General features: G+C 35.8%; 1 protein-coding gene across 1 annotated transcript in view; it reads right to left on the bottom strand.

Moving 5' to 3' along the window:
• Positions 1-24,425, bottom strand: part of WDR60 (WD repeat domain 60) — a 31,840-nt gene extending 7,415 nt beyond the window's left edge. Inside the window, exons 1-18 of the mRNA XM_014944869.1 lie at positions 24,173-24,425; positions 22,774-22,805; positions 20,685-20,738; positions 18,704-19,136; positions 18,072-18,124; positions 17,120-17,446; positions 15,565-15,623; positions 12,845-12,902; positions 11,086-11,163; positions 9,711-9,906; positions 7,951-8,053; positions 5,356-5,485; positions 4,720-4,831; positions 4,254-4,348; positions 3,800-3,929; positions 2,756-2,928; positions 2,264-2,426; positions 408-521 (exon numbers count right to left, since the gene is read on the bottom strand). Of these exons, the coding sequence (XP_014800355.1) occupies positions 408-521; positions 2,264-2,426; positions 2,756-2,928; positions 3,800-3,929; positions 4,254-4,348; positions 4,720-4,831; positions 5,356-5,485; positions 7,951-8,053; positions 9,711-9,906; positions 11,086-11,163; positions 12,845-12,902; positions 15,565-15,623; positions 17,120-17,446; positions 18,072-18,124; positions 18,704-19,136; positions 20,685-20,738; positions 22,774-22,805; positions 24,173-24,425 (2,563 nt within the window). The remainder of the gene's footprint in view (positions 1-407; positions 522-2,263; positions 2,427-2,755; positions 2,929-3,799; positions 3,930-4,253; positions 4,349-4,719; positions 4,832-5,355; positions 5,486-7,950; positions 8,054-9,710; positions 9,907-11,085; positions 11,164-12,844; positions 12,903-15,564; positions 15,624-17,119; positions 17,447-18,071; positions 18,125-18,703; positions 19,137-20,684; positions 20,739-22,773; positions 22,806-24,172) is intronic.
• Positions 24,426-25,880: the final 1,455 nt, after the last annotated feature.

The following is a 25,880-nucleotide window of genomic DNA, read 5'->3' as shown; positions in this document are numbered from 1 at the left end:
CAGGAACAAACACCATGTACATATATTTTAAGTACTTTCATATATAAGCAAGTTGTTCCACTGATTCAGATAGGCTTTTTTCAGACATTGTAGAAGCACTAAGACTTCTCTAAAGGCAGTTTTTGAATGATAACTTGTTTTATCATGGAAGAACAAGATAGTGTCTTGAGAAGAGACACTACAACTAGCATGCACCCACATCTGTTGTGAAGCTGTGCTGAATGAACATCAAATAATAATGAGCACAGAAAATAAACATGAATGCTCTATGCAATTGATACTACAGACAGCTTAAGAGGCAGAATATAATTATAAACTGAATTTTGGCTATGATACATTTTTTTTACTAGACATGTAAAGAAAGACTCAGATGTACTGATGCTTTGAAGAGCAGCTTACATACATACCCTCCTGATAAGAGAGGCCTGAGAGCCCATAATTCTGATCAGCACAGAGGGAGGTTGAGACAGGTTCCACTGCTAGTACAGGAGAGGTGTGGGTTACTGAGTTTAGAACGCCGTCTGTAATTAAGGATAATGGAAGTTAACCACTCTATTATTCTCAAGAAAAACAACAACAAAACCCTAATCACTTTTCAGCTTATGCAAGAATGATGATTACAGAGAAAGAATGGCAAATAATGAACTTCATAAAGAGTCACTTTGTAAAAGTCTGAAATACAATTCTGCAAACTGTTTCCTAAATTAACAACATACTACTAGATAAATCAATATTTCACCATTTGTATTTACTTCTCATTTCCCAAGTGACTGCTGCACCATTTATGCATGACTGCTGCACCATTTATGCCACTGTACCAGACATTTCATTAAAATCTGCCATTTCAGGGTTACCATGTAAAGAATTACGTTAATTTCAAGCTCCGTAAACAACAGAGGTAGAAATAAATCACTGCTTACTATAGAAAAGATAAAATTGAAAATTTACTTTTAAGAGAAAATAACTACCCCAAAACAAACAACTCACCACAAGAAAATATGTATTTACCTTTTAATAACATTTTAAAATAAGTGTATATTTAAAGCAATTTCAATATGCATTCTTTGTCAGATACTCTTGATTTCTGGACTTGCCCTGTGCACTGAACTTAATCTCATTTAAAATGAAAGGCATAAAGCTTCCTAAGTACACAGCATTAAAACCTGCTTGCTTATATAAGCAACTACATGAAACTGTATACACGCATTTGAAGAGTAGCCCGTTGTGCAACACAGGATGAAGCATCTTTGATCTACTGAAAAAATTAAAAGTCCATCAAGCAACTAAAGTTTATTTTTACATGGCCGCTGCAATTAGATACACTTGCGTCAAGCAACTAAAGTTTATTTTTACATGGCCACTGCAATTAGATACACTTGGGGAAAAAAAAAAAAAAAAGAGGATTTTGTGCAAGTGTGTGGTGGTTTTTTTAAACCTTACATTGCTACAATAATTGATAAATTGGCAATAAAAAACCACAATCCTGACTCAGCTTTCAGTGTATCTATAGCCCAGACGTAATAAAGTTACATAAGTGGAATATTAGAAATGTGTAAGAGTGAGATTCAGACCAAAGATTAAGACACTTAAAATGGTATCTACATTTCCATACCTACGTGGTATCTACAGCTTTGTAATATCTGAAAGTGAACTAAATCTATTCAATACAATCAATCCAGTAAACCATATGCAGGTATCTACATTAGGATGAGATGAACAGCTTGCTAGATCCCACAGAGCAGCACTGCACTGATTCTAACAGAGGTTATGCATTTATACACTTGGATCTTGCATACAATCTTATAGAAACGTCAAGATTTGGGTGACAATTTGTACAAATTGTGACTTTTAAATGATAATTGAAAAGTCATGTTTTAAATTCTTTAATTACTCTGATTTTTTTAAAAATACATCTTCATATGTGTGTTTAGATGTAGATAAAAAGAAATGCAGGTTATATTAAGGGAGATAACACGATGAAAATTGACTAAGCTAAAAATTTCAGATGAGGTAGTATTCAAGTAGTCCATTTTAATATTACAACGCTCATTAGGTTCTACATCTGGTCCCCCTCTCTATTCTCACTGCTTGATGCATATTGAGCCAGCTTACATTTCTTTACAGCTGTTACTGATTGGCAATTTCTGCTAGACTAAATATACTGGCTAAATTAGGCTACTGAGAAAGAGCGTGCTTAGAAGAATTAGTAGTGGAACTGTTTCACTGCCTACAAAATGACTAATCAGAATGCATAGACACTAACCAGTAGAAAATGTTGGAACTCTAAACGTCCAGTCAGTTTCACTGATCATCATATGAAGGTGCATTCTTGAGTCTTCTCGAAGATCCCACACCAACAATGAACCATCTACTGTTCCAGCAAAAACTAATGTTGTTTTATTGGGACTTAAGCAGCAACATATCACCTGTTAAGCAGTAAAAATATGCACAGTTGATATTATCATAAAGGCCAATGATTTGATAAGCCTGAAATATGTTTGCTCTTCCTAGGCATGCAAACCCAAATCAACTGTGAAATGGATTCAAAATTAAAAACAAAAAACAAAAACCAAAAAACCACTACGACCATCACTACATTCTAGTACTGGAGCACAAAATGGAATGAGAATAGTGCTCACATTCTTCAAATGTGTTTCTCACAAGATGACAAATATTGCAGCAAGACAAGAGAACAAAACCCACATAATTAAGACTTTTATTCAAAGGGAAAATATACAATGTTATTAAAACATACCTCTGAGTCACATATTAAAACTTTCTGAGGACTGGAGGGCTGCCAGATGTTCCAAACACATATGATGCTCTTTCTGTTCAGTAAACCATCACCTGCCTTTTCAGGTAATCCATGAACAGAAAGTAGTGTCTGCCTCTGAACTTGAGAGACATATAGGCAGGATATTTTTCGGCCTAAACCATTAAAAAATCAAGAAAGAAAAACAATAAATAAAAAAGCAAACTCACTGCAGATGAAAAAAGCATATTTAGCTGCTATAGCAACAACCAAAGGAGCTAAGACGTAATTATGAAGAATATTTCTATTTGCAGTGGGTTGGTTTTGATGCTATACAAGAAAAAAAGAGGGAGTAGAGAAGAAATCAAAAAAATTAGAAGTAAAAAGCAAAAAGGAAGAGAGCCAGGAAGTTAATAGAATAATTATTGTGGGCATAAGTAAGCCAATCTGATCTGACGTCAGCAGATACACTGAAAACTGAGCTAAGTCTCAAACATGAAACAGCATAAGCGAGGTTTTTCCTGTTCATCTCGTGGTCATGTTAGAATACGTATGGTTTTACTATAATAGATGCGTTAACAGATGATTTATTTTTCATTTTCCTTTTCATTTGAACTTCTACTGTTTATATGGGGGAGATATAAGCACAGTTCAAAAATACCAGGCTATATTCTCCCTGTTGAATAACCTTGCTTTATTTGCAACTTTGGCCCTACTGTCAGCATAAAGAGCATAATTGAAATTACACCCCTCGGGATGGCCCTACAACAGCAGGGGCAAGAACTTACAACCAGGGCACCCCTCTAGCATGCTAATTGCTAGCTATATTTCTGATTTCCCAGCAGCTACGATGCTCTTATGTTCCCTGTGTGAAAACAATCTGCACAGATTTACAACAAGATTAGCGCAATGAAAAGTGAGCTTTACATCATCTATATATGTGGGTATATCTATGCTATTTGCACTTCAGTCATGAAAAAGAGCATTTTGCATAAGGAAGAAGAGTTCACACTGTATACTAAAAGGTGTAGAATAAAGTTCCCTTACCATGGAGGAATGGCTGGTTAGTATTTAACTGGAAACAGCTATCACTAATAGACAGACTGGTTTGTCGAGATCTTAGTTTCCACCTGGGTTGTGTTGCAACTTGATCTTCCTCTAGCAAAACAGCAATCACCTTTCAAACATAATTACATTTATAGAAATAAAAGGGTCGTCTTATCTTTCAGCTTTGCTATTTGTAACTTTCTAAAGTATGTGAGTTAATTTAATACACCTTTATCAACTCTCTTGTCAACTCCATATCTTTGCAAATACAGCTTTACAGACAAAGAATGTACACAGCTCTGGTTCCATTCCTTTGCAGAGAGATGAATCTCCCTGATAACGACTATTATTTAAGTAATTTATTTAAATTAGTCAGAACAAGTACCGTAAATGATCTATCATACTGTATACTTATGCACACAACTCATAAGGGATATTAAGTACATAAATGTACCTGACAAGCAGACTGGAGGAAATTTGCTAATCTTTGTGAATCAATTTTAGGTGTTAGAGCTCCATTCACTGACGTATCCTGGCTGTTTGTGGGACCTAAGGAAAAACAAAAACCAAACCCAAATTTGAAGTTTCAAAAGAGGATCAGTTAAGAAAACCATAAAAACAATGCAATTTTGAAGCAAGAGGAGAGTGGCAGGAATCAGCTTCTCTTCAGCAGAAGTAACAGTACTGAAGAACAAGATTTGATGGGGAATCGTATCTTCTGCCAACATGAACAGCAATCCAGAAGGAAGAAACTATTTCTGCCACTTATTCTCCCCCCCTCCCCAAGGGGATTCAGAGTGCCTATAGCAGTTTGTTACCAGTGCATCCTGCCACATTACAAATTCTGAAAATTAATGGGTACAAAAGAGAAAGATTACATACATCCATCTATAAATGAGTAAGATTAAAGTATTCTTCACCTCCAGACACAAGGGCACTTTCTCCTGGATGCTGTGTCCATTTCTCCAATGTCTCAACTTCCTCAGTCTGAATGTCTCTCTCAAGATTGTCCTCATTGCACTGAACATATGCCTAAAATAGAAAAATGAAGTGATCAATATATGGGTGATGCAGCTAAGAATGACAGCACATAACTGAACAGAACTTAAACAGTCATTTTAAAACTGATGTGCTCAAGTTCTTTGTTTGTAAATTCAGACCTAAGCATACTGACAGTGTCACTGTTTTGTGCATGCATACTTTACCACATTTCACACAAGAGTGCCAGACTTACTGCAAAAATACAAAATAAACACTAAACCAGCATGCTTGGGACAGTGAGCCACCGACATACACAAAGTCCTTTAGAAGAAGGGGAAAGAACAAGAGAGTCCTCTTCCCATACAGAAAATAAATGGCCTGTCCAGCCAAAAGTTTTTATATCATTGCTTTATGGTAATTAAGGTTTAGAGATGAAAATTAATCATTTATTACTTTCCAATCCTATTAGCTTTAGTAAGGAAAAATTAAGGAAAATCTTTTGTAAGGAAAATTATTGTCCAGAACAAGAATCAGCACTTTCAGGATTTAAATATTACTACACATTTGTTACCCACCTGCTTAGTGTTCATTTTACCAAAATTCCTGATATACATGTCATACTCATTTACAGGAGGCAAATCCAGTAAGGAAAAACTAACTGAGAAGTCCAGATCAATTAGTGGGAGAAGTTCCGCACTCCGTTTTCTTTAGAATGGAGAAACACAAAAAGGGTTAAGACCATTACCACTGTGAGGTAACAGAAGAATATCTTTTTCTTCCCATAGTTAGAATGGTGGCTAAGTCTCCTGAATTAATTTTATTAACTTACATCACCTATATGTGTACATGCTTTCTAAAGATCATCTATAATGTCCTGGTTTTGTTAGACTTATGCAAATGTATTTTGAAAGACCTCCACCTCTCATAGAGTGCCTGAACTTGTATCTCTACATCATTAGGGAAACAAGTAACAATAGAATAACAATAGCAGCAATCCTAAAATATATTTTTAATATATACATTAAATGAATTTATTGTTGATACTTAACATGAAAAAAATGTTAAAATCCATCAGTTCCTGGACTATAATTGATCTAAATAATATGAAAAAGAGTACTCAAGATTGAGGTAGACTATGTATTTTTTCGCTTTTATTTTTTGTTTTTAATAAGATTAGAAAATTGTACATTATTTGAGATACCGGAATCTCTTTGTCCTATGAAATACCAAATCTTTCCATCTTCCTAAATTCCTCTGCTGGAATGATAAAAAATAACTCAACTGCCAATCCTTTTACTTTCTGCCTACCTCAATTCTTAATTTTTTTATCTTTGCTCACAAATAAAACTATATTTTGATTCTTAATATGAAAACAAGTCTGCCTTCACATATTGTATCTTACTCCAACAAGTAAAAAGCATTTACTTGATATTATGTGATATTGCTTGTTATCATCAACAACAAAAAGATTCCTACCACTCCTAGCATTTGTATGGATGTGTGGATAATGAAAAGACACCCAATCTTTGTCACAATTCACACAACCATCTATCTATTTCAATGTCATGAAAATGTTAAGATATTTTAAGAGCTAACTGCTTGAATTACATACAAATGTATGTTTACAAGTTAATTCCATGCTCTTGCTACTGTAGAGGTTCCTTGACAATGAGAAAATTTTTGTTGTCTCCCTTTCTCTCCCTTGCACTTTCAGGATTTTTTAACATATTTAATATAAATACAACCCAGATACATTTAAGGGTCTGTAGCAATTCCATATCTAAATAGTCTTACGGATGCATATTCTAGTTGCAGTTTCTTCTCAGTAATACAGTCTTTGAAAAGGGAAAAGACTGGAGCAATATGAGCTAGAATTTGTCCTGTGATATTTTAGGCTGGATTTTTCTCTATGCATAACGACAATTTTCACATCTCATTTTTGCCACTTGATGATATCTATTGCATTTTCTTACCCACATTTTATTTTTACTTCTATTTCCTAATACACCACCTCTTCACAAATACTGTGGGCACAGATTGCTGGGATCTAATTCAAACATATGAAAGTTGCTTCCTAGTTACAAATCTTAATGATACATATAGACCAATCCTTAAAATAAACTAATAAGCCTCTTATTAATACTTACAACTCCAAAGTGCCACAGGTCATTTATGGGATGCTTCCAGTCTATTCACTGGCAGCTATGCATTAGACAGCATTAAATTCCACAAACCCTTTATCTTTCCATGAAAATGCTCGTTATCTTCACAAGCTATATACATTGTTGGCATGTACACAAAATTATATACATAGTCATAATCAGTCATAGCACATAATTAGTAGAGGCTGACAAATATTTCAGAAGGCAAATCTTCTGAGAGATGCCTTCCTGAATTTCCTTATCTGTCTCCACTGTCTAGGGAGGAAGCCTAGACAATGAACTCCTGCAAAATTGGGGCATATAAATTTAGGGAAGGTGAATTAGACAGCATAGATGGTAAAATCTCCCTTATGTGAGAGCTGACACACAGCCAAGAAGCAGAGGAATCTAGTACTATCAATAAAATGTAATATCTTTGCTTTATGCGTCCAATTGATGTAACAAAACTTGGAGATATATACGTTGCTTCAGTTAAATCTGGAGCTTCCACCAAGTTCCACAAGAAACAGGCATCAATTTGTTTCTTTAATACAGAGCTGTCTTAGATATCTTAAATCTAGATCAATTTTAGATCAGTAATAACATGTTTCTACACCAACTGGTGTTATCCCTGAATGGGAACATGCTATTTTGGCAACAGTGTGTACCATATAGAGTCTTGATTATTTCAAGAAATTACAGCCCTGCAGAGCCCTGAGAGCAGCTAAAAGCTTTGCTCTTTAGTACTGTAAGTCACATTCGGTTAAGTAACGACAATCCTGACAACTCCTTCTGTAATAAAATGATACACATAAATTGATACATAGTTAACTTTCTGTTATAAAATGGCGTGTAGCAAAACCTGTAAATTATATTTACTTAAGAACTAAACACTGTGAGCTTACAAAATAATATTTGACTCTAAAATTCTCAAGAGTATAAAATTCACATATTTCAAATATAATAAAAAAAATAAACATCTCACATAGTGTGGTTCCATTTTGGGTGAATTATTTAAAATATACTTACTTCTGCTTACTAGCCATACTTCGGCTACTTTGTCGTTGGTTTGCCATTTGAAAATCCATGAATATTCCACAAAAAGAGTTTCTGACAGAAGGGTATTGTTTTTCTGTGATATTATAAAATATTATTAGTGTTATAATTCACACTTTACAGTGCACTAAAATGTAATGCAGTAAATCTGAAAAGCAACAGATTTATTATGACACAGCTACTAAATGTTACTAGTTTGCATATTACACAAAGTGCTCTAGCACAATTAGCACTACAATAAGATGCTTCACTTCAGTAAAGGGCCAGCATTTTTCCCTTATTATGGTCCTTTATCAAGCAATTCAAAGTGACTGGCCATTGTAATTTTTATTTTAGAAGAAAGTGCCTCTTCCTTTCTCCTGCCATTAGCAGGTCCTTTGTGCCCCGTGCACAGTAAAATGCTCTATGACCAATTTAAAATCAGATCAAACTCAGGCAGAGTGCACCAGGTGCACACTACACCTCTAAATGAGAATTCATCACTCCAGCTAGTTGAGAAACTCATCAACTCGAGCTTAACTGGTGCCCTTGGAAGAGTAAGCAAAACACTGAAACTTGTTGCTTTAAACGCCACAGTTTATGGAACAACTACAACATCTGATATCATGTTGATTTTCCTGCCTTTCCTGGCTAGGTGGTAGCTAATTGACCTTAATATCTGACTTTCAGTCAGGACCAATGGTGTTTCACTTCCTCAGAGGAAGACTGCCTTTATAGATAATACTTGTAAAATGTTTTTAACCTTCTAAAAATCATTACCAGAATGATCAACAACCATTTTAACCAAACAAGATCAAAATTTTATCAAAAAAGAGAGTGCTGCATAATTTACAATAAAGTAGTAAGTGCTACGACTCAGAATTCAAAAGTATGATTCTATATTAGAATTCCATCCTGTTCGTTAGCTCGATAACATTAATGGAATTATTTTATTGATTTTTATTAGAAAAATAATAATAATTGCATAAATCTTCTGCAAGAAGATATTCATATTACAGTATAATGGTTCTGACCTGCAATGCCTACTAACCAAAAATCTATTGATACTGTAAAGACTTACAGAAATTATTCTATGCTATTCTTCCGTGATTGCACAAACTTTGCACGAACTAGAGTAAAAAGCCGTTTAAGATTCTTTTACACAATGATTCTATACTGACATTCGTGTAAGTGGAGTGTGCAAAGGGGAATCACAGCTGTAGCTAGTTAATTAAGTAGATGTGGCACTCACAGGTATCAGATCAACTGAATACAAGAGAATGATTCCACATCCACATTTAAGAAAAAAAAAAAAAAACCAAAACATTTTAAAGTGATATAAGACTATATATTTAATATCTGTATTTCTCTTGCCTTCCCACCCAGAGCAGTGGCTTCAACTTTGCTTAAAAGAAAAAGGCAATTTAATATCACCGGAAGCCCCAGACTGTTCTAGCACTCCTCCAGTTTTCAAAATCCAGACTCTCATATCCTTCTCTTACCCAAAATACGACATATTAAATGTCAGTCTGTAAATTTTTATACTTCACATTTTAAATGATTAGTAATGCCTCTGAATCATTCTTTAGCAATGTGCAAGTTACAGTACCTACCCACAAACCTAAGTGAGTCATCCAAAGGACCAGATTTCTGCCTCTAGGCAGACTTTTAGAAAAAAGTGGCCTGTTTACTCCGAAGTTGTATGTGTTACTCATACATTTAATAAAAAAAACGACTGGTATCTAGTCACATACCCATGATTGGCTCCTTTTTTACATTTTCAGTTTTCTTTGGCAGTGAAGTACAAATTCTATCATTTTCTGCACTAATTGCTCTTTGAATTTCTTCAATTTCTGATGTTCTGGAAAATGGAATCTCCCTCAGGTTTTCTTCTGCATCTCTTTCTTCACCACTTTTGTCTTCATCATCTTCAAAATCATCTTCATAATCCTTTAAAAGTAACAGGACTTTCAGTAACTAATAAACATGGATTATAGATGTATTTTTCAGATCTTTTTTAAGAAACTATAAAATGCTATCCAAATAAAAACGCAATTCTCTTACAGATGGCTGTAAAACCTCTGACTGAAAGGCATTTTAAAATAACTGTTTGATGGAAAGAAAATGGCATGTCTTGATTGTGTGGTAATTTTAATCAAGAGAAGAAAAATTCCTTTAGTGTTGTTCTTCAGTGCCCAAAATAGATTCCTTTTTTTAAAAAAAAAATAATCCTAAAGTAGGAACTATATATTTAGGTGAATTATGTGTTCTTTAAAGAAAGAAAATGACAGATTCAGTGGCATAAATGCTTCACAGATGTATAGTTGTTTATTTGATGGTTTTAATACGAGCTGTCCTTCAACGGCAGGCTCAAATTTATCTAACTACCACGCTACCTGTTTGCAAGTCCATGCACAAGCCTCATGCTTTAATAATTAGCTAAGACAATTCATCTCCTGCTAAAATAATCACCTAACACTAATGACAAGTGCTAAATGTGTTCACTTCTCTGCACTGAGTGGCAAAGGGCAACTATAGTGAACAACTCAACCATGTTGAACCATGTTCAACAACTCAACAACACTCCTAATGTAAGTGGAGATGAATTCTAGTTTCACTGAACAAAGACGTAGCTGGTTCAGCTACCAATGAAAGCACATTCAACACACTCTTCTGTCTTAATAACTTTAAACAAAAGAGAGCTAAAAGTAATAGAGTTCAATTAAATAAATTAGTGAAGGGACTGATGTTTGTCAATACTTTTTTTCTACGATATTTTTTGCAATGAAAAACAATGAGGCTTTTTTTTTTCCTGAAATTATTTGATCCCATTATTTTAAAAGTTCAGCATTTTCACACACAAAAAAATCATTTCAGTAATTGAAATTCAAAGAAATTCGACTGAAAGAGCATCTCAACTCAAAAGCAAAACTTGGGTCCAAACCTCTGATGAAAACTAAGTAGGTACATAGCAGACAGTTTCTACATAACATTTCAATTACTCATTATTAACCATTAGCCAAGTTAAGGTCACTGTCACCAAAAAAGAGTAAGTGAAAACCATATAACATCCTGTAGTTTTGATACTTGAGAAGTGTTTCAAAAGGACAACTCTATGCTTTTACTTACTTCAAAATCATCTTCATAATTTGCTGAAAAGTTATCAACTCCCATGTCTGAATTATAGATGTATGTATCTTTCATTTCCTAAATGAGAAAAATAAACAAAACTGTTAAATAATCTTGCACAAAAATTAAATCTTTATCTGCCAAATCTTAGCATAAGTATAGATGAATATTCTTCTCAAGTATTTCTACATTTTCAAGCAAACATACAACAAATTCAGTTTAGAAATATAAATAAAAGTATATTAACAAGTGACAATTATTTACTTAAAATAATAATACAGGAAGACAAAACAGAACTCAACCCTATTTTGGGAAGACCAACTCTTTCCCCACCAGCATTTTTCCTGAGAGACATAAAATCTACTATGTTGCCTATAATTTCAGTAGCATACAGTAGCTCTTATGATGGTGTAACAACAAAATAAGAGTCTTGTACTTTTTGAGGATTACACCAAACTATCTGCATACCTACGTTACAGTGGGACACTCAATCTATTAATAAAACAGTGCAGACACTGGAACCAGGAAAGCAGATACATGGATACAACAGGAAAAATAAGATATTTTTATGCATATATAATTTTGCTAACATTGAATACTCTACTGTGTTTACATGCAATAAGATTTATGGTAGCCCTGAAACAACTTCAAAGAAATTGCTTTTCTCTAGCTTGTTGAACTTGACTAAAATAATGCTATTTAATTACCCTAACGTGTACCTCAAACAAACATAAAGCTTAAAACAACATACACCGATCTATCCAATCCTTAGTCAACCTTTTCCTTCAATAATCATATACTAAATTATCCATGTTTAAGGGATTTCAACAAGATTTCAAAATGGAAATAAAAGCATAACTGCACACCTATTACCTGCTTCCATATTTACAACCAAAGGATAGCAGCTCTGAATATGCCTATAGAGCTGTCATTTTTATTAATAACACACAGATGTTTATAACATTGCAACACATGTAGTTTTTACACACTAAAAACCTCCACCTGTCAGTAGCTGTCAAAATCTTACCATCCTCATAAGAACCTCCTACATTCTCATGGGAAATCAGAATCATCCTATCACAGCTACGTTCCTACTTTAAACAACAGCTGAAGAATATATTGTCAATACAAAGCCGGATTAGGAAGTCGTGCTGGAATACCTGGATGACTGTGGCATTTGGAGTAACAAATACACGAAGAAATACATGAAGAAACTCAAAAGCATAAAGTGGAAATCCACTGAATTTGATTTAATTATATGTGTCGAGTCAGGTCTTAAGTAGGGATGTCACCCTCCTAGGTTGCCTCCTATTGCCAATGAAGGCAGAGGAGATAATGGACAAAGAGACCAAATATAAAAGAACTGAACTGTCTATGTCTCTTCACAAACTACAAAGGAAATGTGTAGTGTAAATGAAGTAAAATGCAGTTAGGATTTGTAATTAATTTATGTTTCTTAAAACAGTTGTTATAATGAAGAGGAAAATATTTTTATTATTATTGACAATTATTTTTTCAAGCATAGAAGATATTGAGATACAGTTGAATAGTGGGCTACCTTCAACACTTAGGAAATTTATACAGAATAAATCAATTTTCTAATGCTGTATCCAGAAGGAGAGGTTAGGAGATACCTGAAGACCAATATACATAAATCTTATCTTATCTTAGAATGGCATTGTATTGAAATGCATATTGTAATTGCTATTGATCCCAAGAAAAATGCAACATTCTGTGTTCCAAAACCAAACAGTTTTACCTCTTGTCTTGTGTCTCTTTCCTCTTTTTCAATGAGTTTTCCTTTATCACTTACAGTCCTATTGAAAAAAAAAAACATCGCTTTTATTGGTTAACTCAGAAGAAAACACTAGTTTTGTTTTGGTTCTCTTTTCTGTTTGGTTTTTTTTTGTTTGTCTGTTTTAGAAAAAATAGGTCTTTTTTCCTGAAAAGGAAAGAACAGTTGAAAATTTCCAACAAACTGAAACATCGCTGCAAATACTTTCACAGATCTCAATATATGATATGAAATGATAGTGAAACACTCAAGTGATTAATCAGCTAGAACCTGCAAAAATTGTCCAAATTTAATGCCTATAATTGCATCAAAATGTAAGAAAAAGTAAGGAGGAAAAAGCCTATTAGTTGTATTAATGTCCGCAGCAAACTGGAGATCAAGATCACATTAGTGCAATGTGCTCTAAGACTGTAAGTCATACACTGACATTCAAACTTGGTCTTTAATTCAGGGATTTTATTTACGAGGCAAATACAATCAGGGTCAGAGAGTAGAAGAAAATCAACAACCAGCTCTGCTCCTTAACAACCTATTTAATTATGTTGTAAGTGAAGTATCAGACTTGAAGAAGAGAATGTTCTGACTTCTTAAGAGGGTATTCACGTATACTGCTGTTGGGACTGACAAACGTAAGAAAAGGCAATGATATAAATAAAAATTCGATTTGATCCTCTCATAACAAATCAGAATGATTCAATCTCGACAGTGTTTGAGGCTGAACCAGGGTTTTGGGACATGCCAATAAATCATATTGCCTTCCCTGCCATTCAGCAATGGCTAACTCCATCTTCCCAGCTACGTGCAAGCAATGACTTCCCCACAACACCCCATCAGCATCAGCTTCAAAATATAACCTGGATATTTGGCACTGCTTGACACAGCTGAGTGCTGAGCTAGGAAGCATCCTGATATATTTCTTTTTTTTTTTTGTTTTGTACAGGAATACACTTCCACAATGACAAATTCACTGAGACTAAAGTGATCTGTTCCATACTTAAGAATTTCACTGAATTTCACTGAATTTCTAGAGTTGGAAGGGACCATAGAGATCATCTAGTCCAACTCCCCTGCTGAAGCAGGATTGCCTAGAGCTAGAGCATGTTACTCAGGACTGCATCCAGGCGGGTTTTGAAAATCTCCAAAGAAGGGGACTCCACAACCTCCCTGGGCAGCCTGTTCCAGGGTTCCGTCACCCTCACCGTGAAGAAGTTTCTCCTCATATTTGAGTGGAACCTCTTATATTCCAGAAATGGTAGTATTAAATAGCCAACAGTGGTAGTAACTTCACTATCGCTGTCAGTGTCCACAGAAGCCACCAGGCCAGTCTTCCATTTATCTAGGAAGCTAAACTAGGGTTTAAGAATGCAAATTGTGACTGACAACATATCCAGAGAGTTATACTTCAGATGCTGAAGCATTAAAGAATGCAGAGAACTAGACTATATAGAGAATTTCCGTAAGATTTTGTATTTGCTACTATTAAAACTTAGAAATATCATCCTGCCAGGCGGGTTTTGAAAATCTCCAAAGAAGGGGACTCCACAACCTCCCTGGGCAGCCTGTTCCAGGGTTCCGTCACCCTCACCGTGAAGAAGTTTCTCCTCATATTTGAGTGGAACCTCTTATATTCCAGAAATGGTAGTATTAAATAGCCAACAGTGGTAGTAACTTCACTATCGCTGTCAGTGTCCACAGAAGCCACCAGGCCAGTCTTCCATTTATCTAGGAAGCTAAACTAGGGTTTAAGAATGCAAATTGTGACTGACAACATATCCAGAGAGTTATACTTCAGAAAGTTGTACAGGAATTTCACATGGCTGAAGCATTAAAGAATGCAGAGAACTAGACTATATAGAGAATTTCCGTAAGATTTTGTATTTGCTACTATTAAAACTTAGAAATATCATCTTGAAATTTTACTGATCTTACTGAGGGTGACGTGGACCTTTCAATTTCGTGCAACAGTAAACTTGCTATATATATCTAATGCTTTAGATACCATTCAGAGTAGGAACTAAGCAGAGATATTCAAATCAAAATAAATGCTATAAGAGAGTCCTATGTAGTTCATTGTGAACCTTCCATGTGTCCACGTGACTGCGTAATGAATTTCCAAGTGGTACAATACAGCATTTCTGCCTCTCAAATTAAGTACCCAAATTAATATACATGTAGTTTTCAAGGACTGTAGAATATAACTTGGTATCTCGGGGTTTTCAAGGACTGTAGAATATAACTTGGTATTCCGGGGTAGAAAACAACCAACCAACCAACAAAAAAGAAATACAAATACATACATTTTTATATCCTCATATAAACAGATTATTTTTTTTTTATAGTATAGTTTTTTATAGTATAGTTTTTTTTTGCTATAGTATTGTACAAAGGGCCTATGAAAAAAAATATATTCATCCTAGATAACTGAGATCAATTAACCAACCAACCAACCAACCAACCAAAAAAGTAATACAAATACATACATTTTTATACAAATCCTCATATAAACAGATTTTTGGTTTTTGTGGTGTTTTTTTTTTAATTGGTATAGTATTGTACAAAGGGCCTGTGAAAAAAATTATATTAATCCTAGATAACTGAGATCAATACATGCTTATTGTTTTGGTGGTGACTGAATTTTAGTAGATGCCATACAGTACATATTTATTTTAAATCTCTGAATTTACCTTGCACGTTGATGGCTCGTATCTTCTTGAATCCTCTCCTCTTTTTTGTATTCACTGTTCTGTAAAAGAAGTCACAATATTCACATGTCAGAAACGCTGGGATAGCAATATACGAACATGTATTAGTAATGTTAAACAGTAAGAAATGTTTCTAATTAATTATTTCAATGACATACTATTTTTTTATGAGTCACTGTCTGTAAGAAGTTCTGTGTATGAACTAACACCAGAATAATCTCCTCCTTACAGATATGGTAAGCAAAGAAAATAAATACCTGTCAAAGATATGCTATACACACAATATGAGCTTCTTCTGACAATATTAAATACTCAGGAGTGAAGTTTGGCTACATCCCCTTCTGAAATGCATTTCAGAAAGGAAACAAGAAGAGATCTTAAGTCTATTCCTTTGCTTAACAAAACCTTATAATGCTTAACCAGAGTAAATTCTGGCTTTTTTGATAGGATAGCTCCACATTACTGTATTAGTAACAATGGGTAAAAGTGCTCTGGGCTCAGTGCAACCAGAGTAAATTCTGGCTTTTTTGATAGGGTAGCTCCACATTACTGTATTAGTAACAAAGGGTAAAAGTGCTCTGGGCTCAGTGTACACTGCTTAAAATGTCAGCCCCGAGTCCTTCCCTAATTAACCCCTAGGAACGTTTGGAAAACTGATAGGGACTAAGGGCTGATCTCAGGAGGCTGTGGCCAGCCTGTTTCAAAGAATGAGATTTTAACAGTATGGACTGTAACAATTCACACCAGTTGAACCCAGGGACAGAGAACAGTCTCAGGTACTTTAATCCGAACTAGAGGGATTTGACTCCTAAATTCTGTATTGTAAAGGTTTGCCTAAGTTTGGAAACGTATTCAATAGACATTCTCATAACTGAAACAGAACAATCAGCGTGTACATTCTGTAACAGCTACTTGAGTAAATTTCCAAGAAAGTCAAACATTGAGCAAGCTCCTTATAGACTTTTGAATTCTGCTGCAGAAAGTCAGGTACAGGAATCACTTGTAAAAAGTAAAATCACAGTAAAAATTATCAAAGTTTTGATATGTTCTGTATTAGAAACACAAAAGATATTCTATGGTTTCAGAAGTAGAGGCAAAAACCCATGAATATAAGGGATCTATACTCATGTGCCTACTTGTGAGTTAGATAACCATGCTCCCTTTACAGGCAACATAGAAAATAGCTTTTATTAAAATAATATTTTTTTCTATAAAGCCAACCAATATATTTTAATGGATCTCTAGCCTAATCTCATGTCCACTTCAAAGTGTTAGCAAAAATCTCAAAAGTCATAGCAATAAAGAATTCTATGAATAAAAGATGTTTCTAACACATAGATAAGATTCTAGTTTAAATTGCATAGAAGGTTAGGCTACTGCAGATGCAGTATTTAAATCTACCACTTTAGCCTCAGATTTCAGAAAATGTTTATTTACTTACAAGCCTAGTATTTTTATTATTCACCTTATCAATGATGACATATCAACAATTAAAGTTAACTATAAGGTAATATTTTACAGTCTTAACAAAACTAACCCTTAGATTGTGCTTCTTTCTTTCCTTTTCTCTGTTTTTTCCTCTCTCAGTAGCTTCTGCTGGTTGCTGTTCTCTGTCTCCATGGGAAGATCCCTCTTTAGATCTCTTTGATTTATGTTTGTCTTCCTCTTCCTTTTCATAACGTTTATGACTTCTCTCTTTTGAGAGCCTCTCTTTTCCTGGCCCAACAGAATATTCTTTTTTTTCTCTATGTCTTCTCTCTCTCTCTTTATCCAGCTCTTGATCTTTTTGTATCCTGTGTACACGTTCACCTTCTTCAACTCTGTAGGTTAAAAGTTTGTCAATGCTCTTTTTAGTATCATTATCCTGGAAAGAGAAAAATAGCATTAAAGAGTTAGCAAGCTCTCCAAGACTGTTTTATCTTCACCACAAATTTACCCAATTTTGGCTATTATAATGGCGGATTTGTAAGTACCTAATCTCTTTCTGTCATGTGGATCTTCCAGCCATTTAAAAAAAAAAATCTCTTATGATGTAAAGTTTAAAATTATCATATCACTTAAGATTCTGATACTTCTCTCAGGACATTGCATACTTTGCTACAGAAAATTCTTTGGGTTATGTATTCTTCACATAAAAAATTAATTCTTTGTTTACTAGGTGGTCTAACATAGAATAGGATGTATATTTACCAAAATTTTTGTAATAAAGGCAGAAATAAATGATGGAAAATTTTGATGTAGCTGTACAAAAATAAAGCAATGCTTGCTATGCAAATTTTATTTTACTTTTAAAAAAGAATGAAGTATGTCATTAAAATAGAATGGCTAGAATATCCGTTGTTGTTGTGTGTTTTGTACAACTGTCAGGACCTTACAATCTATACATCTCTTAGATTTTTTGGGAACTGGATTCTGATCCTGTTTCTTCATTATTCTACAATTTTATCTTATTCCATTATGAAACACTTCATTCCTTTCCCTTCCTTTACCTTCTTTTCTGTATGTCTTCTTTCTCGCTCTTTGCTTCTTGTCTTCTCCTCCTCTAGAAAATATATGTATAAATCAATGAAAAAAAATTATTAAACTCTCTGCATAATTAACTCTAGCATATAGAAAACAGTATTTCAGTGATGTGGGTTTTCTAAAATATGACAACTTTCTAAAAATAAATTAATATTCTGTTGAAATTTTCTCTCCAGAGCTGGTTACTCTTTTTTCTTTCCTAATGAATCCCTCTATTCTCAATTGTCTTGTGTAATGGTTAAGAGTAAAGACACATGCTACTAACCTGTAACCTGCAAACAGCCTGCAACTTGGGGATACAAATGGACCACTCAACAGAGAATGTCTCAGCAGGAACGTACTTACTCTCTTTGGGTCAAGTGACCAAAAAAACCAGTGACATTCACCCTCTCCTGAGAGGAATGGAAATGAGCACTAACATTTTTGCAAGCACTGAAATAAAACTATGTTACAACAAGATTCCCTAAAGATACACATTTCAGTAGGTACTCACACCTGCCTGTCTTTATCCTCTCTGTCCAGGTAAGGCATGCTTTCAGAGTATTTCTATCTAAATATCAAATATTTCAAAGTACAAGAGCAACCCAAACCAACTTACCCAAATGATGCCTGCTTTCTCTTCTTCTGTGATGTTCTTTATCTCTTCCTTCAAATGACTTCAGATTATTTTGTGTATCTATTTGCTTTATCTCATGTCTTTTATGTTTTTTATCCTGTTCCCTATTGCTCTCCTTGTCTTTATCTTTTGGTATGTGGTAATTGTCTTTCTCCATACTTGACTCTCGAAGCTTATATTTGTATCTCTCTCGCTCTCCTTCTCTCTGGTGCTCTTTTCCCCTTTCTCTCTCTCTCATTTTATCCCTGTCTCTTTCACCAGATCTAAATCGCTCTCTGTCTTTTGTTCTTTCCTTGCTCTTCCCTCTGTCTTTGCGTTCATGTTTATGAGTGTCTGTGTCATAAACAGACTTCTCTTTCTGCAGTTTCTTTTCTCTGTGCTTTTGGTCTTCATTTTGACTATCTGGTTGTGATGCCTGAAATAAAAAAAAAAAAGTATTAAAATTATATTATAATAATTCAGTGATCTGTTTAGCTATAGTATATTCATGTAAAAAAAATAGGGGATTGCTAACTATGAATTTAAATGTATTAACTGTATTAAAATGCTGATATATTTCTACGTTCACTTTGTAAAATAGCTAACCTAATGTCTGTATTTATTGTAAAAAGAACTAATAAAGAAAATAAATAATAACCTGCATCTTCAATGTATTTGAAAAGAACTTGGTAAAAAAAAAGAAAATTTACCGTGGAACTGTGCATTCTGTTTAGAGCTGGTTGAAAAATTAGCTAAACATCTTAAAGCTGTTAGCTCATGTAGAGAGAAACTGTGCCATCTTGTAAAACACGTCACAGACAAAAAATAATGATAGATAACTGGGCAACCTGCGGCTGCCTTTAAAATAGAAGATTAGCTTTTACTGGAACTGAAAACAGCATATAAAGATTATGAAAGGAAGTTTTTGGCCTACATCCCTTGAAGATGCAACTATTCTTGTATTTTTCTAAAGTCATAAGACATTATATTTGAACCTTCCTGAAGCAAGTAGCACAACTCCCACTGATTTGACTATACCCACGATTTCAGCTATTTACTCAATGCAGAACAAACAGAACTTGCTTTGATTATAGTCAATGAGTAAAGTGAATTAAACTTTATCCATCTGTTTCACAGAAAAGAAAGTCCAACCACATCACTTCTGTTGGAATTAAAGCATTTCAACTCAGATTTTTTTAGCCCACGTGGAAGTGGTGGAAATGTTACTGAATGTCTAAAAAATACAAAGTACTTATACTGTAGCACTGGCACTGAAGTAATGGGAAGCCAGGTAATAGAAAGATAGGTAATAGAGTAACAGATGCACAGTAGGGTGCTTTAGTTTATCAAAGGACTAATGAAAATCTGCACAAGATATAGAAGAAAAGATACATATGGGAAAACAGCTTTTTAAAAAATATAGCGCAAAACTAATATGGGTATCAGTGGTGTTACTGACTGGAGCCTGAAGGCCTATTTGATCAGTGAATACAGTAATTAACCAGTTAAAAAGTGCATGACAAACATGATAGGTGATGATAAGAAATGCAATACATAATATACATGTAGGACACTTAATAAGTATATATTAAGCAGAGCTGTAACTTGGATTTGGGTAGCAAGCAAATCAGACCCCATTGTGTGCTGTGTGATTACCACAACAATGGTATTTGTTCCATTTACCTAATTAAGAATTCTGTACAGTAATCTTATATGACTTGTGTAGCTAGAAATAGTTGAGTGGGCCAGCCTCTGGACACACTTGGACGAGACAGAGTCCAGAACAGTCACACATTAAAGATCCGTCTGGTCTGTGTTCAATGATGTAGAAATGTCTGGTTACCAAAAAGCCTTAAAGAGCTATTACAGGTCCAGGAGGCAGGGTGGCTAGTAGAATAAGCAGTCAAGCCTCTGTGTTTAGACTGTTAACAAATTCCCTTGCTGTAAAGTAACATCAAAAATAATAGAAATAAAACAAAATTACCCTGAGATGTTTCCACAGTTCTTCTGATTTCCAAGTATCTTCTCTGGTTCTTCTCTAGAATAGAAAAGACAGCAAAAGACCAGGCAATCAAGTTGCAGCGATAAGTAAATCACTTAAAGAATAGTTTTCAAAAGAAAGTATCAAGCTATATGTAGCAAGTACCACTGCATTTTGTTATGTAAACACTAATTTGATGTAGCCTTAATATGTATACTTAGTTTGCCTGATCTGACTGGACCTGGAAGCAGCTGATGCTCACTACTGGGTTATCCAGCTCTGTATAGGCATGGTGACCAGTTCTGAGGTCACTGCCTGTGCTGGATAACAGTGTGGCCCTTCATTAAGGCTCAAAATTGCCCTTCTAATGATAGCTATCCAGCTGTCTTACAGACCAAACGGTTACACATGGTCAGGCCACTTTTGGAAAGTAATCAATGTATCAATGTCATTAGGTTCAACCTCCTGCTCTATTAAATCTAACCTCAAAATAAGACCTGGCCAGGGATTTATCCAGGTGAGGTTTAAATATCCCTGAAGCTGGAGTTTATCTGGGCAACTTGGTTTTCAGGTTTGACCACTCTCATTTGAAAATGTTTTCTTATACTGAGTGATAATTTTCCTTGCTGATAGTTAGGGCCACTGCCTTCTGTCCTCTCACTGTACATCTCGGAGGATTTGGCTCCATCTTTCCCATAGATCCTCTGTACATACTTGAAGACATTTTAAGGGATAAATAACATGGACAAGTAATGAATCTAAAAATACCATGACAAATGTAATTTTTTTTTTTTTTTTTTATTTTAAGGGATAAATAACATGGACAAGTAATGAATCTAAAAATACCATGACAAATGCAATTTTTTTTTTTTTTTTTATCAGCAGCAGGGATCTGACATACCCACAGCACATTTTTGTTAGACACTTAAGAAATAGAAGTTAAAAATAGTTAGATTACTGTGCATTTCAAGTGAACCAAGGAAGGTTCTGGTTGAGTCATTGCACACATCTCAAAAAAGGCTGGCACTATTTTTCAATCAACTGTTACTTAATATTTTAGAATGGTTCAGATTACACGTGTAAGTTGACTGCCATATGAAATACTGGTATGTAGCACTGAAGAAAAACATGAAAGGATCATGAAAATAATCAGAGCAAATGAAGACTATTTCACTAGACTGCTCCCTAGTCAGGTTGTATTTATTCTACTCTCATTTGTTATTGAATATTTTTAACCAGCTCATTAAAGGATGATGACTGTATTCAAAATGACACGACCAGACTACAAGTCTTCTCAAATTTTAGACTTGGTAAAAGTAAGTAAAGGTTAACAAAATAAATTGCTGATAAATATTTGAATGATGAACTGCACTGGTGGAAGGAAATAAACATATGGTGCCCATTTTTTGCTACTTTATTATACAGAAGCAGCATTTTAATAGTATATTTTAGTTATTCTACATTAAAAAAAAACCTTTTCATTTCCAACTTAGATTTGACAGAAGATTGTAGTGGGCTGGTAAACTTTAGATGAAGTTAATCAGAATTATGAAGAAAGCAGCCTTTGTAACTAAATGAAACTGCCCTTAAAGTTTTATTTTCTTCTGATCCTTAAAAAAGGTGAAAAAGCACAAATATTTACTCCTGCAAAAAGTCAGATGAGAAATCAATCATTTTCTTGAGTGAATTTTTTAACAAAGCCTATGAGACTCAAAAGAACTTGTGTGAGGGTAAGCTAGAAGGAAGGATATGGATGGGAAGAGAACAGAGTGCTCTATTATAGTCTCAAACAGTGACCTATTTAAAATCCCTAATATATATGATTACATTTTTGTTTTAGAAAATATTTACGTACATATCGGCAAAGAAAGAATGCTAATAATGCTAACAGTCTAAAACCAGCATAACCAATAGACAATATAAGACAGAGTATCAGATAAGGGTCTGCAGTCTTCATGTCCCCACCACCACTAGAATCTGTTACTTTTATATACAGTGATTTTCCACTTAATTCTCTGCTTTTGCAGGAAACTAACAAACAAAACAAATAGAAAAAGAGAGATCTTTTACAAAGCTTAAAGAAACTTAATACCTTTGAGACCATCGTCCCTCTGAAAGGAATCACTGTATACACAAAAAGAAATGTTTAAAAGAAATTTTAAATGGATTTATTGAAGTTTTTCACCTGTCTGCTAATTTAGAGGTCCTTATATACTAACTTAAATCCAGATTAAGATTAGTTATTTAAACCATACTGGGGTTTAGCTTGATTCATCCACCTGACAGCATGGAGAGCTCATCAGCTGACACAAAATGCACAGATTTACTGAACTCAAAAAGTGTCATGAAAATTTTTAACATCTAAGAATCTGTCCTTTAAACTAAACAATAAGTATGTTGCCTAACAAAGTTAGCAGAACAAGAGATCTTGCTACTTTAGATAAACTCTTCGAGAGATCAAGAGGGATTTCTTTACTCACAACCTAGAAAGACTGGAAGTTTTCAGAACTTAAATATTAAGTTTTTAACTAAGCAAAGATCTCATTTAAACAGAAAATCGCGTGGAGTCAGTATTTCGGCCAGAGAAATATACTTTACTTTTTACATATAAATATTTATATTTATTTCCAATGAGTTGCCTATTTGAAAGCCCTCAAGTAAGTAAAAAGCACAAGTGCTAAACTTGATTTGATAGAACAGAAACCTCAAAAGGAGGCTCTCGTGCAGCGTGGTTGTTAGTACGACTGCCTCTGGGTCTCTGGAAGTCTTATACCAACACACCTGAAAAATTTTTGATCCAAGTTTAACTTTCCATCACAATTCACTAACTCACCTCTTTTTAGTAAGGAGGTTATTGAGGTACCAAAGTTACTGAAATGATATCTGAATGGAAAGTTTTAGAGCAGTCCCAACATACTACTTCACATACCCTGCCCTGCCACTCTATTTCCAACTGCATTTTCTATTCAGCATGACAATTAGCTGTAAAACACAGATGCACAACAGTAATAAAAGGGATTTGATACTTCTTTTTCAAGTGAATGGATAACACAATAACTGATGTCAGCACATCCATGTGGTTTTGTTTCCTTTATTTTGGAGCTCTACGAACTTTTCATAATTGAACACCATCATGCAAAAGGCACATGGGTTCCTAAAGAACTAAAACTCAACAATTAGCAGTTACAGCAGTATCAGTTATTAAATATGCTTTGTCTACATTCTGAAACGTGACCAGCTCTGCATATTTTCAGGAACCACCCATTCTCTTCTGCAGAAAGGCCGGTGGCTGATATAGCCTCATCCTTCTGTTAGAGGAATAAGGACTGCCTTACTACTGCTACCTGGGTGATGCGTGCTGACACAGCAAGGAAACCGGAGTTGTCCCAGGAGTGCCGTGGGGGTTTCTCAGGACCAGCAGAAGAAACACTAGAGCTGTTCCCTGCCCTTGGCCCCTCAGATTCCCCGGCTTATCCCAAGCCCGAGGATACGGGCAGAGGCAGCGAGACGCGGCCGGGAGAGGCGATGGCTTTGGCAGGCGCCAAGAAACCAAGGCACCCAAGGCAGTGAGGACCGGGAGCAGCGGGAGGCCCAGCAGAAGAACGGGCCGGGCGGCGGCCGTGCCCCACCGGCCCCCTCAGGGCCGCCCTCCTGGTGCGGGGGAAAGGGGAGAGGCGAGGCAGGGCGGCCCCTCGCGCGGTGCCGGGAGGCTCCCCAGCAGCCCCTCACCTTGTCACCCTCCATGGCGGGGAAGGAGAGGGAGGGTGGGCGCCGCGTCCCGCCGCCGGCCGCCCCCGAGCGGGCAGGAAACGGCGGCAGCTGCGTCCGGGCCTGCCTAGCAACGGGCGGCGAGGGGGAAGCAGCCGATCGGCCGAGCGATGGATGAACGCCGGGATCCGCCGCCAGGCCGGGCGGATGCTGCTGCCGCAGGGGATTGTGGGAAAGGGAGAGGCCGCCTCAGCGATGAGGGGAGGGAGGAGGCCGCTCATGGCGTAGGTCGCTGCGGGCTGGCGGCTGGCCACCTCTAGCCCTTTTCTAGGCAGAAGCAGCGGTCTGGGATGCCGGTGTGGCTGTGGGGAGGTTTTTCTCCTGGGGCCGGTGCCCAGCTGGGTTCCCTCAGGGGACGGGGGTGTCCCGGGGAGGGCTCGGCCTCTCCCAGGTCCGTGCCGTGAGGCGGGACGGGATGCTCAGCGGGGCGGCCTCCGGAGCATTGTTGCTCTCCTGTTCACTACGGGGCTTTTGTAGGCTAAGGGTACCATGAAACCACTCCTAATCGAAGCTGATTTACTTTTATTAAAAGTCTTGCGTGATTACTGTGGAAAAATAAATGTTACGGGAAAGGTGATATGCTTAATTTAATCTGCCGTTACCCAGAGGTTGGGTAGAGGCAGGTATGAAGAACACCTGTAGAAATAAAAATGTTAATATTCCCACGATAACAAATACCAGAGCTGTTTTCTTTAGCGAAGAGCAAGCGGCTGGTTACCCAACCCATGTGAAACAATCCACATAAACGACGATGGCCTGCAGGAAAGGCGTGTGCTATTTTCACAGCAAATATTTACAACCTGTTAACATGCTGTGTGATTTAAAAGACCGGGTGAAAATTCCTCTGGGCACTTTTAACTTTGTCGCCTATTTATTCTTTTTAGGAGTAAAAAAAAAAAAAGGAGAAAGTTAATACGTGACTTACTGCTAATACTCAATGTTTGTAGAAAACACTACTGAGAAAAAAATACAAACGAAGAGGCATTTTTGCATTCAGGGAACATTCTTGTAGTTCAACAGTAAGTCAGTCGCACTGACTTCAAAGAGATAAAATTTAACCCTTTATACTTGGCTTTAAATGGGTCAGTTGACAAATACATGCAAGGAAGGCCTTCATACAGTTGCCTTCTATTCATGTTCCCAGAATAAATTAAAAATGCTGTAAAAATTGCCTCACTGTCTGGACTATGAAATATTTTCCTTTATCATGTAGCAGAAATGCAAAGGCAAATTAAGCAAGCAATTAGGAAGGAGGGAAAAAAATGAAACCCTCAATATTTTATTTAAAAAAAAAAACCAACACCAACAAACCACCATTGACTGTAAGTATGACCTTTAAGGGCTAAATTACATCCACTAAATATAAGCATCTATGGGTACTAAACTATTATAAACATTCTTACGCATTATTTAGCTGTCTTTGGCAGAGCA

Source organism: Calidris pugnax, unplaced genomic scaffold (assembly GCF_001431845.1).
Source record: "Calidris pugnax isolate Ruff unplaced genomic scaffold, ASM143184v1 scaffold54, whole genome shotgun sequence".
Lineage (NCBI taxonomy): Eukaryota > Metazoa > Chordata > Aves > Charadriiformes > Scolopacidae > Calidris > Calidris pugnax.
The sequence above is the reverse complement of the archived record's forward strand: the minus strand, read 5'-3'. Positions and strand labels throughout refer to the sequence as shown.